At 42.6% G+C, this 14845-nt stretch overlaps 1 protein-coding gene across 2 annotated transcripts in view; it reads left to right on the forward strand.

Annotated features, from left to right (window-relative positions):
* uchl5 (ubiquitin carboxyl-terminal hydrolase L5) overlaps nt 1-14551 on the forward strand; it is a 40213-nt gene extending 25662 nt beyond the window's left edge. Inside the window, exons 9-11 of one of the 2 annotated variants that reach the window (XM_067990645.1) lie at nt 6481-6594; nt 12194-12292; nt 14124-14551. In XM_067990645.1, coding sequence (XP_067846746.1) covers nt 6481-6594; nt 12194-12292; nt 14124-14168 — 258 coding nt within the window. In that variant the 3' untranslated portion in view covers nt 14169-14551. The remainder of the gene's footprint in view (nt 1-6480; nt 6595-12193; nt 12293-14123) is intronic. The other variant, XM_067990646.1, reaches the window with a different exon arrangement.
* The last annotated feature ends 294 nt before the right edge of the window (nt 14552-14845 follow it).

Here is a 14845-nt window from a genome sequence, read left to right on the forward strand (position 1 = left end):
CAGCTGAGGCCCAACCAGTGATTTATAAAGATTTAGCATAGCTTCCATGCTTTTGTACTCTGTCTCTAATTATAAGGCCAAGGATCCTGTATGCTTTTTTAACAGCTTTATCAACTTGTCTTGCCACCTTCAAAGATTTGAATATGTGAACACCCAGGTCTCTCTGTTACTGCACTGTCTTTAAAATTGTATCATTTAGTTTATATTGCCTCGCCTCATTCTTCCTCCAAAAATTCATCGCTTTACACTTCTCTGCATTAAATTTCATCTGCCACGTGTCTGCCCATTTCACTAATCTGTCTATGTCCCCTGAAGTCTGTTGTTAACTTCCTCACTGTTTAGTGCATTTCCAAGTTTTTCGATGCTAGAGTGTTAAGAGTCTAGAAGAACCTTGTGATTTATTAAAAAAACACTTTGATGATAGTTATTGTAGTTCTGTCATTGTCTGGCTTTGGATTTTTTGTGCACACCTAGCAGCTTGCTCTAATTTCATCAAAGTTATGAGAGCTTTTTCTTTCTCTGGATATCGAATTTCCGGGATTTAATTTAGTGAGCAGCCTATGGAAATGCTACAACCAGAGATTGTTGATTGTAGGCTAAATTAAGCCATAATGTTACATGGTTTCTGGTCTAACCCACGATTTACTTGTGGAGTCTCTGAACAGCTGTTTTGACTTATAATAAATGAATGGAATATTTTCCATCTAAATGGCATATTGTGTACAATTTTGGTCTCCTTACCTAAGAGAGGATATACTTGCCATAGAGGGAGTGCAACGAAGATTCACCAGACTGATTCCTGGGTTGGCGAGATTGTCGTATGAGTAGAGATTGAGTAGACTAGGCCTGTATTCTCTAGAGTTTAGAAGAATGAGAGGTGATCTCATTGAAACATACAAAATTCTTACAGGGCTCGGCAGAGTAGATGCAAGGAGGATGTTTCCCCTGGCTGGGGAGTCTAGAACCAGGGGTCACAGTCTCAGAATAAAGGGTAGGCCATTTAGGATTGAGATGAGGAGAAATTTCTTCACTCAGAGGGTGGTGAATCTTTGGAATTCTCTAACCCAGAGGGCTGTGGAGGCTCAGTCATTGAGTACGTTCAAAACAGAGATCGATAGATTCCTAGATATTAAAGTCATCCAGGGATATGGGGATGGTGCAGGAAAATGGCGTTGAGGTAGAAGATCAGCCATGATCTTGTTGAATGGTGGAGCAGGGTCGAGGGGCCGGATGGCCTACGCCTGCTCCTATTTCTTATGTTCTTATAAAAGAAGTATGCAATGCAAGTAATGTAGCTGTTGGATAGTTGGCAAGTGGGAACTTCTCTTTTGTAAGACATTATTATCTACTTCAGTTCGGTGTAGTTTTGAAGCAACTTTATTATGATGAAGAACTGGGTAAAAGTTACAGTGTGCAATCTTACTTTGGTGTTTGGATAACAGCTTTCATTATGTTGATAGAGAATGTACAACATTGTTGTCTACGTGGAAGAATTCTCTTTAAATGTTAGCACTACTAGAAGTTTCTCCAGTTTCTTACCTGGCTCCTGTTCTCTAGATGACAAATGAGGAATACTGAGATTGTAAGTTTACGTCCTGTACCCTGTTTTTGTATTTTAAAGGTTAAACCTTTGTTTGCAATTCATCCCAGTTCAGAAAGTCTCACTTAGTGCATTCAAGGTCTTTTGGTCACGGTATGGTTTTTCCTTCCCTAATTACTTATACTCTAAATCATGGTCAGCAACGCTGATGGCATGATTGATTCCTTGGCTCTAAAGTCTTTTGTGACCATCTAGTTTACAGGAGATCTAGGAGCGGGTTTGGCAGAAACCCCTTTCACATTACTTCCCCCGTGGCTGAGTTGGTAAAAGCTGCAACTGAGTCAAACAGACCAGAAGGTTCCTGGTTCAATTCCAGGTGTGTGCTTGAGCTGATTTCAGTTTGAGTCGTAGTTGGTATATCATTGTTGGCCACAGCACCTCTGAGCTCATGAGGGAGAAATCAGCCATAGTTCCCTCTCTTGATTTATGTCTTTTAACTCCTGCTGAAAAATGTGCATTGGTTGAAGGCAGAATTGGATTCTGCTGCGATTATTTCCATGGAGAATGTCTTGCTAACACTCATTGTCTGGGCTTAAACTTGAAGAATGGCCATTTGAGTGAAGGACTGGAAGAAGCCCATCAAAGTCTTCGGTGAAGGAGAAAATGAGAAACTGGCCAATTGTATCACCTCAAGGTGAATAAGGACATAGTAACAGGGCACTTAGAAAATCATAATATGATTAAGCAAAGTCAACACTGTTTTATGAAAAGGGAAATTGCGTTTGACAAATCTATTAGAGTTTTTTGAAGGTGTAACTAGCAGGGTAGATAAGGGGGAAACCAATGGATGCAGTATATTTGAATTTTCAAAAGGCATTCGATAAGGTACCACACAAGAGGTTATTACACAAGATAAGGGCATATGGAATTCGGGATTGGTTAAGGGACAGAAAACAGAGTAGGAATAAATGGGTCATTTTTGGGTTGGCAGGTTGTAACTAGTGGGGTGCCGCAAGGATCAGTGCTTGGGCCTCAGCTGTTACAATATATATCAATGACTTAGATGAGGGGACCGAGTGTAATGTATCCAAGTTTGCTGACAATACAAAGCTAGGTGGGAAAGTAAGCTGTGAGGAGGACGCAAAGAGGCTGCAAACTGATATAAATAGGTTAAGTGAGTGGGCGAGAAGGTTGCAGATGGAATACAATGTGGGGAAATGTGAAATTATCCACTTTGGTAGGAAGAATAGAAAAGCAGAATTTTTTTTTAAAAGGTGAGAGACTAAGAAATGTTGGTAGTCAAAGGGATTTCGGTGTCCTTAACACACACATCACAAAGTTAACATGTAGGTACAGCAAGCAGTTAGGAAGGCAAATGGTATGTTAGGCTTTATTGCAAGGGAATTGGAGTATAATAGTAAGGAGATCTTGCTGCAATTATATAGGGCTCTGGTGAGACCACACCTGGAGTACTGTGTACAGTTTTGGTCTCCTTACCTAAGGAAGGATGTACTCGCCTTAGAGGTGGTGCAACAAAGATTCACTAGATTGATTCCTGGGATGAGAGGGTTGTCCTTTGAGGAAAGACTGAGTAGAATGGGCCTATATTCTCTGGAGTTTAGAAGAATGAGAGGTGATCTTATTGAAACGTATAAAATTCTTAGAGGGCTTAACAGGGTAGATGCTGAGAGGCTGTTTCCCCTGGCTGGAGAGTCTAGAACTAAGGGTCATAGTTTCAAGATAAGGGGTCGGCCGTTTAGGACCGAGATGAGGAAAAATTTCTTCGCTCAGAGGGTTGTGAATCTTTGGAATTCTCAACCCCAGAGGGCTGTGGATGCTCAGTCGTTAACTATATTCAAGGCTGAGGTGGATAGATTTTTGGACATTAAGGGAATCAAGGGATATGGGGATCAGGTGGGAAAGTGGAGTTGAGGTAGAAGATCGGCCATGATCTTATTGAATGGCGGAGCAGGGGTGAGGGGCCATATGGCCTACTCCTGCTCCTAGTTCTTATGTTTTCGATTGCTGCTCTGGCTGATATGAGTTAATTCTGTATTGTTACTGGGATCTTCTGGGTGGTACCTTTGCTCTCTAGCTGATCAGCATTCTTGAGGATCACTTTCACCATAGTCTGCTGCTTAAGCCATATGGATTAAAATCAGTGTCAAGGTATGTTGTCACTTCGGGCTTATTATCCTTTTTGCTGATTGATTTTCAGTCCTCTTAACAGGAATGCAGCATGAAAATTCTTCTGGAACCCAACCCAACTGGCTGTTGAGTAAGTTTTGAACAGTATTTAGCACATTTCGGAGGATGAGGAAAATTTATTTTCTAAAGGATGTAAGACAAAGTGAACTTTGCACTTGGGGATATATGTGATGGGAACTGGGTCATCCTTTGGACCTCCATCATTGGAAATGTAAACTTAACCAGTGGCTTCCCTTCAGTCTCTGTGATATTTCCAGGGAAGGTGGCGTTGAGCTTGGTCATCTTCTATGGAATGCTGGGTACCACTTGTTCCTTCTTAAGTTTATGGATAAGCGCTGGTGTGGATTTATTTGCTGGTAGTTGAGTCCTCACTTCCTGACAGTTGAAATGCTACTGACTAGCTGGATAGGATTGCTGGTCACTTCTACTTTACTGGCTTCCTGTTCCATCTAAAGCCTTAAATGAGTATTCCCTTCTAATTTCTCAACTTCTACGCCATTTTGTTCCCTTTGGATTCGGTGTTTCATAACATTTGTAACTACTATTTGGTTTACTATATCTTCGGCTTAGTTATCCTTAAATGTTCAATGGTTTGGTCCTGACCAGCTCATACATTACTTCCAGATTGCTCCATCCACTTGTTGACAATCTTATCGGAATGTCAGTCTTTGCAGTGAGGCCTTTTTTAGTCTCTCCAAGTTGATTATGATATTTCATTCTGATATTCTTGACATTCATCAATTTTTTTTCATTTTCATGTCTCAGTTAGCTTTTCCCCAGATTCCTTTTGGCTTTGCTTCAAAAGCTGCTTGAAGTTCCCACTGACTTTCAGCATTGACCCTTTTTTTGGTTTTAATGTATTACTTACATGTAAAGCAACGTTCCCTCTTCTCTTTCCCCCCCCCCCCCGCCCCCCCCAAACCTCCATCCAAAAAATAAACATAACTCTCTCTTATAAGGCAATGATAACATTATAAAGGTTGTGCCCACGAAATTCTCACCTTCCTGTTGACTGGCATCGATGAATGTCTTTTCTTTCTGTTCGTTCTCATTTCAATCAGTGCATTCCTACCCACTGCTGATGTTAAATCATCTCTCCCTGTAACTACTGTGCTGGGCTAACTGATCTTAAATAAACAGTGGGAGCTTGGACTAAAGTTGGGAGGGAAAGTTGCCGATTCGATATCCTGGTCCTGGAGGAGCAGAATGGAGCAACAGTCGACAGTGCACTGGTACCGTCCGCAGTTTAGTCAACAGTATTTAGTGAAATTGTTTCACTAGGAGGGAAGCTGGCCCAGAGGGAATGCTCAGGGATGATATGATCCGTGTATAAAATGAGTCCCCGACTTTAAACCCCAAAAAGAAGCATAAATTTAAATTCTAATGCATGGCTGTATACAGTAATGCTGAGTAATGGCAGCCTTTGAACATTTTATTTCAAAACCTGTGTGAGGCCTTTAGGTGCCAGGTTGCCATAGCAACCAATGATACCATGCTGCAGAGTACCATAATATGCATCTCACGACCTTCTGAATAATTTGGTCCACGAACTGGGCTAAAACTATCTTATGGTCCAAAGAGTTGATGTTCATTAAACTTCCACGTGTTTCCAGTTCCACTTCACTACATCAGAATCTAACACAGTCATGGACTGAGAGTCATACCCTTTTGGCTTCTGTTACACTTTCTGTTTTATTCTTCAGGATTGCTCCCATCTTTGTGCTGTGAATTTGGGGCTTCTGCCTACTTTGTGACTACTAGGTCCTTTTGTTTTCTATTTTTTTATCTTCCAGTTTGTATGTTTTTTTAATGTTATTATTTTCTTGTTCTTTTTGTGTTAGACTCTTTCCACCTTTTCCCCCCTCCTTTGGTGTGAAGCACTTTATTTTTTTCCCATTTCACCTGTTTTGATTGCCATATATTTTGCTTATGCTCGATCTACCTACTGAAGGTATGTAAGAATAGCAGAGGTCATTCTCCTTTCCTCCCTTTGTAGAAGTGTTTGACTTGTGCCTCTTCAGAACGGTTTGACCACTCATTGTGCGAGTAATCATAGGAATTAATTTGCATCTTTCTACTCTGCAGTTGGACCTCGATGTACTGTGCATTACCAAGCCACTCATGTCTGTTTCTGCCTTCTAGTTTGCTTCCTTTTCTGTATCTCTTTTTCAGTCTGTTTCAATTTATTTCATCAATTCCTAATTTACTTTCATCTTTAAGTTATTTCTCTTAAGTCTTTTGTCTCTTCTGCCCTCTTTGTCGCAACAGTTTTACAACAAAGGGAAGCTTGGCTTTTCGAGCATTCCTTGGCACAGCTCCCATTCACAGGCTGCTAATGATAATTCAGCCAATTTTGTGCTTAAAAAAAATTGGGGAATTATCGAATAATCTGAATTAAACAATGTAAATACACAGCTACGTGGAATTTAGTCCTAAAAGTATTTGAATTATTAGATTATTTGAGTTAAGCAACTTTGAATTAAAAGGAGTGGACTGTACTCCATTATAAGGGACTTTCACAGATCCTGGGGATTACAGGGGGGCAGCAGCCATTTGCTCCTTTTATTGTTTAACTTTTCATGATTTACATTTCTTTGTACTCTTTATCTGAAATACCTATAAAATTATACACGTAAGAAATGACAAGATTTAAAAATGGTTGTGCATTTGGAAGCTTAAAAGTAAATTGGGTACTGAAAAGGTTCTTTCTATCCTATGTTTTCTCTGTGCAGGAAGAACCCATGGATACAGATCAGAGCAACAGTATCATAAACTCTATTCAGTCAGAAGTAGCTAAATATCAGATGCTGATTGAAGAAGAAAATCAGAAATTAAAACGGTATAAGGTGGGTTTTACCCAAACTGGGTCAAAATACGGCTATTAACTGATTGTTGTATAGCACGGTAGCACCACTCGATATTTGAATAGTTTTAGCTTGTATTAATAAGAAAGCAAAATAAAACCATAAAAGGTTAGGAAAACCAAGCACAATTTGGAAGAAATAAAGTACAATGAAAGTGCTATGTATACGTGTACATTGCAATCAGACTTATGATTACAAAGAAAAGCAGATTTGTTGGTTGGACATTGTAATGCACATCAGCAAACTAGTGTCCAAAAAGCACTCACTTAACTCCCCGGATAATGTCCCGGGCTTTCCGCTGTTGTTCTAGAGTTAAACTGGAAGTTAAATGGGGTCACACGGCGCCTGGCATCTGCCCCACAATAGGTATTCTTGGATTTCTGACCTCAGGTCCCTCACTCAGGTGACATGCCTGCCCGTTAATGCACCCCAGGGACCCCTGCATCCTAACAATGTCACTCACCAGGACTTTTGTGCTCCCTTGCCGCTTTGGATCCCAAACAGAAGCCTGTCTGTGTAAAACAGGCATCCCTTGTTGCCAAGATGTCGTGAATGGTGGAGGTTGTCATTGCAAGCTATAACTGTGAGTTTTATGAATATATTAACTCTGGTTTTTGAGATTCATTTTTTGGTATTACTGGGTGCTGTTCTGTGGTCTGGTGAATATTGTTTTCTCCTTTCAACTTTAATGAAGCACTTCACATTTCCCCGTTTTATCTTTCTCTTTCCCCCCCCCCCCTTCCAAAAGCCATTCAAGTATGGTTTTTCCCATTGGAATTCCCTATTCTTAGCTGCAGTGGATGATGAAGGAGTGCAGATTCAAAGAGTTAAAGCAAGAGTTCAACTGCACAGGAGGTAGATGCTTCCCACCTTCCTGCACCCCTCCCTTTGGACATGCAGAAGAAGTTTTGTAAGCCTCAAAGTGAAGCAATATTTGAAGAGGTTAAGGTTCCCCAGAGGAACTGCTGAGGATATTTGTGAAATGCTGAATGTGGATCCGAGCCCAATCTCAAGAAACTCAACTGCTCTCTCAGTTGAAGTGAAGGTGACCATCACCCTCACCCTCAACTCCTATGCCTCTGGTTCCTTTCAGGCTGCCAGTGCAAACATCAATCATGTGTCCCACTCAGCAATGCGGAGGTGTATAAGGGACGTTACTGACTGCTGCTTCATATATAAATAGAAAGGGAATCTACTGTCTCAATGTTCAACTTATCTGTGACCACCAGCACTGCATAATGCATGTGAATACCTACATGCCGGGAGCTCCTGTGATGTGTTTGTTCTAAGGCAGTTGAGAATGCCCACTATGTTTTAGGGGACACCGTCACATCTGGCTGTTTTCTGGGGGACCAAGGTGCCCTCTCCAGCCATTTCCGATGACCCCTGTGTGTTTTCCCAGGGGCAGTGCAAAGGAGAATTACAATGAGGTTCATTCTTTGACTACAGTTATAATAGAACACACCATTGGCATCCTGAAATCATGCTTCAGTTGCCTAGACTGTTCAGGATGAACTTCACAGTACTCTTCTTCCAGGCTGTCCAGGATTGCTTTGGTGTGCTGCATGCCTCATAATCTCGCACTGGCAAGAGCAATAGGTATACAGGAGCATCAAGAAGAAATCTCGACTAGAGAACCCAGGGAACTGATTACCTCACCCCTGATGGTACTCAAGAAGATGACCAACCCCTTCCAGCTGCAAGAAATATTGGAAGCAATTTAATGAAAGATTGCTTTAACTAAGAATGAAGCATGACATAGATTTAAGTCTATTAATGACATTCTGACAGCCCTCCAGGAACTAAAAATTGAATACCTGTCTGTCTGGATTCAGCCTTCAGATCAGACCCTCATCGACATTACCACTGCTCCAACATCCTACCCAGATATGAACATCTTATTACAGTCAAACAGAGGCACATTTTAAGTGTCTGAAAATCATCTGGCAATTATTAATACAAAAAATCCAACAAAACTCCAATATGGCCCCACTGCTAATTTCCACCACTGTGCTTCCCCCTTGTGCCTCTAAGCGCTCTGTTTCCAGTTGCTAATCATGTGCTCCCTCTGGGTGCCCCTTGAATGTCAGTAGTGAGCGAGGTGGCCGGCTGCTCTTGATCAGACAGTACCTCGCGGCCATTTGTGAAGGACCAACTTCAGGCTGTTGCTCCATGTGTGCAGCTGGGCCCTGCAGCTCGTATTCTTCTTAAGAAAATCTCTTCAGGGGCAGGGAGCTGCTCATGGGTGTCAGGTGCCTGGAGAGAAAGTGGTATTGCTTGTTAGCTTGGCATCCTGCCCTCCACCAACCCACTGGTGGATGGAATGGCATTCGCAGCGATTTGAGAAAGACCAGTTGGGCCACAGCCTGGAACACTCTATTCAGCCTCCAATGGATGTGAGACCCCTGACAATAGCACCATTTGCCCAAGGTGTCTAGTGCCTTATCCTCCCCACCCCCACCCCCCCCAGCCCATCAGGCTCTCTTTAGCATTGGGAATACTGTTCTGAGGGAGGAAGGCAGGCATTGTGAAAGGCCAGACAACTACATAGGAACAGGAGGAGGCCATTCAGCCCCTCATGCAAATTCCATCATTCAATTAGATCATGGCTGGTCTGTACCTCAACTTCATTTAACCTATTTTTTTTAAGTGACAAACACACCTACCCCCACCTGTTTCTTTTAATACCCCAGGGTGGAAACCAGGTCCTGGAGATTTATCCACCGTACGTCCCATAATCTTCTCCATTACCATTTCTTTACTTATATTAAATCCACTAAGTTCCTCCCCTTGAGTTATTTTTAGGTTCCCGTGTACTGCTGGTATTATGTCATCTTCATCTACTGTGAAAACTGATACAAAATATTAATTTAATAAGTCTGCCATTTCCTTATTATCCATTATAGACTCACTTGCACCTGCCTTTAATTCCTCCCTCCCTCACCACTCTCTCAATATATTTATTAAAACTTTTACTGTTAGCTTCGATATCTCTTGCAAGTTTTTTTCATACTCCCTTTTTACACCATATATTACTTTCTTTTTATCCCTTTTTTTATAGCTGTTCCAGTTTGCTGGATTTCCATTTTCCTTGCATTTGTGTAAGCCTTTTTTAGTTTAATACTGTCTCTTACCTTGTTTGTTGACCATGGTTGCTTAACTACACAAGTGGTGCTTTTGCCTTTTAGGTGTATGTACTGGTTCTGTATTGTACCAAATACTTCTTTGAATGCTTCCCACTGTTTCTCTGTAGGTTTGCCCACTAACATCTCAGCCCAGTTTACTTAAATTTAAATTTAAAACCTTGGTTTGTGATTCTTGCTTCTCCCTCTCAAACCTAATATCAAATTCAAATTCAATCATATTATGGTTACTATGCGCAAGATGTTCCCTTACAGTCAGATTGTTAACTAATTTTGGTTCGTTACTCATCCCTAAACCTTGTCAGTTTTAAAACACATTGTTCCAGAAAACTGTCATAAAAAAAATTCCAGAAATTCATTGCCTTTACTACTTGGGCACACTACTCTCAGGAGGTCTGTAGACAATTCCCACCAGAGTCTTGCATCTTTACTTTAGTTCTATCCTTATTGCTGCTACTGCCTGTTTACCCTTACTGATGTCCTTTATTTCCTCTGCTGTAATTGTCTTTTATCAACATTGCTACTCCTTCTTTTCCCAATTTCCCTGTCCTTTCTGAAGATCCTATCACGTGATGCATTTAGCTCTCTGTTGTGTCCAGCTTGTAGCCAGGTCTCTGTAATGGCTACTGTATCATATCCTTTAATTAATCACTAACCTACTCCAGCCCTACAAATGTACATTAAAATAGATATTGGCTATGATAGACATGCTGCTCTGAGGTGATAGGAATCACATTTGAGTTTCAAATTGTGACCACTAGCAGCTCTATACGCTTAAAGCATGCAAGCATTTACAAAGCATGTCTGTAAATTTGGGGAAGGAAGATGTCATGATCTGTGTGGAAAGAATGAAGGCATCAGAGGACTGGGAGCCAAAACAGGACAACAAAGTCAGGAGTGATTGGTGAGCGTGACTTGGTGTGAGACAGGATTTGGGTAGCAGTTTACAGAGCATGGAGGATGGGAGGCTTGAAATTTCAGGTGCTTTGTGCTTATGTACCAGCTGCAATGCATACATTGGTGCCTGTATATCTCCAGGCCAGAGCATATGCTTGTCCATCTGAGTCATTGCACTGTAGGGTTGGAAGAGGTGGTACTAACAGCCAGTGCTACTTGCCAGCACCTAACAAATGGGCCATTTGCCCCTTCCACCAAATAAACTCTCCTGACTTTTCCTACCATCAGCCAACAGTACCTCTAGCTCACTCTCGGCACAATTGTAGACCTTTTTCCTCTCTTCTGGCTGACCATTTTACCCACTTTCTTTCCTGGGTGAGGTCTTGCTTATCTGCCCGCAAGATTTCAAATGCTGCTTCCAATCCCGAATTCTTGCCCCCCCGCCCCACCCCCCAACTCCCGACTCTGCTGTATCCAATGTCTGGGATGGATCGCCAGGCCAGTCTGCCCATTGATAGGTTAATCAGCTGACCCCGGAAAACACATTGAGGCAGTGGTGCATGTGTGTGCCTGGAGGAAATGCCAAATGAAAGTTACAGCCCTTGTCTTTGCCCCCCCCCCGGCCAAAAACTCCATACTCTTGCCACTGATTCCAACCCTCTCCCTGGCCATCTCAGCTGCGAGCTGAACTTCCAGCACCTCGTATCCTCTCCCATCACAAAGACCACCTACTTCCACCTCCGCAACATCACCCACCTGTGCCATCGCCTCAGCCCATCTGTCACCAAAACCCTCATCCATGCCTTTGTCACCACCAGACTCTACTATTCCAATGATTTCCTGGCCAGCCTCCTATCCTCCATGCTCTGTAAACTTCAACTCATCCAAAACTGCTGCCTGAATCCTGTCTCACACCAAGTCATGCTCACCCATCACACCTGACTTTGTTGTCCTGCATTGGCTCCCAGTCCTCCGATGCCTCCATTCTAAAATTCTCCTCTTTGTGTTTAAATCCCCTTATGGCTTTGCCCCTCCCTATCTCTGTAGCCTACTCCGGCCCAATAAAACCCCCACCCTTAGACCTCTGTGTTCCTCTGACTCTGGCCTCTTGTGGGTCGCCCGTCCCTCCACCCAACATTGGTGGCTGTGCCTTCAGCCTCCTAGGCCCCACGTTCCGGAATTCTCTCCCTAAATTCCCCAGTCTCTCCATTTCCTTTTAAGATCCTTTTTAAAACCCACCTCTTTGACCAAGCTTTTGGTCATTCCACCGAATATCTCTTTCTTTGACTCAGCATCTATTTTTGTCTGACTATGCCTAGGGTGTTTTTCTATGTTAAAAACACCCAATGCAAATTGTTGTTGTAATTATTATTACGGGCCAGGGGCTAGTTTCATGAATCTGAGATCCCCCCAAAAATTGGAACCTGCGAACTATAGCCAATTTGGCCAGTCTCTTGGGTAGCTGTAATATAGGTTCCACTGTATGTTATACACTGTAATGCAGTATATCTGCTAACTTTATTGTGTCGGTCTTTTTTCAGATTGAAAATGTCAGAAGAAAGCATAACTATCTGCCTTTTATTATGGAACTGTTAAAGACTCTGGCAGAACACCAGCAGTTAATACCACTAGTAGAAAAGGCAAGTGTCTTGTTTCTCAGTAACATGGTCGCACTGAAAATAATGTTGATTTTCTTGGTAGTGGAGGCAAAACAGCATGCTTCCAACCAACCCAGTTTTATTAAAGTGTTCATCTCAAATGTATATGTGTGTGTATATGTATATTTGTGTGTATGCATAACATAATACAATTTTTCAACTAAGTTCAAAGTAAGCTTGTGGTTTGAAAAGTTTACAGCTCGTCGTGCCTGATGAGCACCGTTGGGGGTTTCAAAGGGTGTGTGTATGTAATGCAGTTTTGACAGCACAGTAAAGAACTGCACTGGTGCGATTTCCTCATACATAGATACTAACAATTCCCCACACAATAAGTTCCCAATCTCGAGTGTTGAGCAGTGGCAGATAATCGAGAGGATAGATTTTTTTTATTCGTTCATGGGATGTGGGTGTCGCTGGCGAGGCCAGCATTTATTGCCCATCCCTAATTGCCCTTGAGAAGGTGGTGGTGAGCCGCCTTCTTGAACCGCTGCAGTCCGTGTGGTGAAGATTCTCCCACAGTGCTGTTAGGAAGGGAGTTCCAGCATTTTGACCCAGCGACGATGAAGGAACGGCGATATATTTCCAAGTTGGGATGGTGTGTGACTTGGAGGGGAACGTGCAGGTGGTGTTGTTCCCATGTGCCTGCTGCTCTTGTCCTTCTAGGTGGTAGAGGTCGCGGGTTTGGGAGGTGCTGTCGAAGAAGCCTTGGCGAGTTGCTGCAGTGCATCCTGTGGATGGTACACACTGCAGCCATGGTGCGCCGGTGGTGAAGAGAGTGAATGTTTAGGGTGGTGGATGGGGTGCCAATCAAGCGGGCTGCTTTGTCCTGGATGGTGTTGAGCTTCTTGAGTGTTGTTGGAACTGCACTCATCCAGGCAAGTGGAGAGTATTCCATCACATTCCTGACTCGTGCCTTGTAGATGGTGGAAAGGCTTTGGGGAGTCAGGAGGTGAGTCACTCACCGCAGAATACCCAGCCTCTGACCTGCTCTTGTAGCCACAGTATTTATATGGCTGGTCCAGTTAAGTTTCTGGTCAATGGTGACCCCCAGGATGTTGATGGTGGGGGATTCGGCGATGCTAATGCCGTTGAATGCCAAGGGGAGGTGATTAGACTCTCTCTTGTTGGAGATGGTCATTGCCTGGCACTTGTCTGGCGCGAATGTTACTTGCCACTTATCAGCCCAAACCTGGATGTTGTCCAGGTCTTGCATGCAGCACAGACTGTTTCATTATTTGAGGGGTTGCGAATGGAACTGAACACTGTGCAATCGGCAGCGAACATCCCCATTTCTGACCCTATGATGGAGGGAAGGTCATTGATGAAACAGCTGAAGATGGTTGGGCCTAGGACACTGCCCTGAGGAACTCCTACAGCAATGTCCTGGGGCTGAGATGATTGGCCTCCAACAACCACTACCATCTTCCTTTGTGCTAGGTATGACTCCAGCCACTGGAGAGTTTACCCCTGATTCCCATGACTTCAATTTTACTAGGACTCCTTGGTGCCACACTCAGTCAAATGCTGTCTTGATGTCAAGGGCAGTCACTCTCACCTCACCTCTGGAATTCAGCTCTTTTGTCCATGTTTGGACCAAAGCTGTAATGAGGTCTGGAGCCGAGTGGTCCTGGCAGAACCCAAACTGAGCATCGGTGAGCAGGTTATTGGGGAGTAGGTGCCGCCTGGCTGCCCTTGTGCACTTCCTCCCCCTAGTTACAGAATGCCATTGAAAGTTGGGGGGGAAAATTAAATAAAATTGAGTACATCTGGCTGGATTCACATGATAAAATAACGTATTTGTTCATCAACACAGGCTAAAGAAAAACAGAATGCCAAGAAAGCTCAAGAAGCCAAGTAAAACTTCCCTCCGATAACATTGTGACCATTTGCTGCTGATAATTCTGTTTTAAGAAGTGAACTCTGATCTATACCTAGTGGACTTTTCAGATACTGTTAACGAGTGCAAAGCACTCTCATATTTGTAATTATATGTCTCGTACAAGTCTGTTAAATGTTTCCCATTTGCATTGCGTGCATGCATTCTGTACCATGTTTAATACAATGAGGTTTTTTTTTAAATATATCTTTTCTTCCCGTTACAAATTGTTCAAAGTGCTGCCGACATTTTACAACCCAGCTTTTAAAAGATTCAGTTTTCTCTGTCTCGTGTTGAGTAATGGAATTGACTAGGTGCATGACAAGGTAATAAATGCTAAATAAAAATTATTATTTAAAAAAAATCCCTTGCTCCTTTTCCCTGTTTTTTTTCTCTCTCTACGAGTCAAGTCAGCCTAGTGATGGCAAGTTTGAGCTCTGTGAGCAACCAATACCCTGGTGAGAAACAGAAGTTCGATATGGTGGCAGAAATTATTTGTTTCTTAGTTTTTTGTTGCTGAAAAAAAAAATTGTCACCCAAAATTTTCAGGAATAACAAGCAACCAGTTAAATAATTATTGCCTCGGCTACATAACTGGATTGCCATGGGTAGATTGGCTGCATTAAAAAAAGGTTTTCCTCATCTTGCTACTGGTTCTT

The sequence above is a fragment of the Heptranchias perlo genome, chromosome 9 (assembly GCF_035084215.1).
Source record: "Heptranchias perlo isolate sHepPer1 chromosome 9, sHepPer1.hap1, whole genome shotgun sequence".
Lineage (NCBI taxonomy): Eukaryota > Metazoa > Chordata > Chondrichthyes > Hexanchiformes > Hexanchidae > Heptranchias > Heptranchias perlo.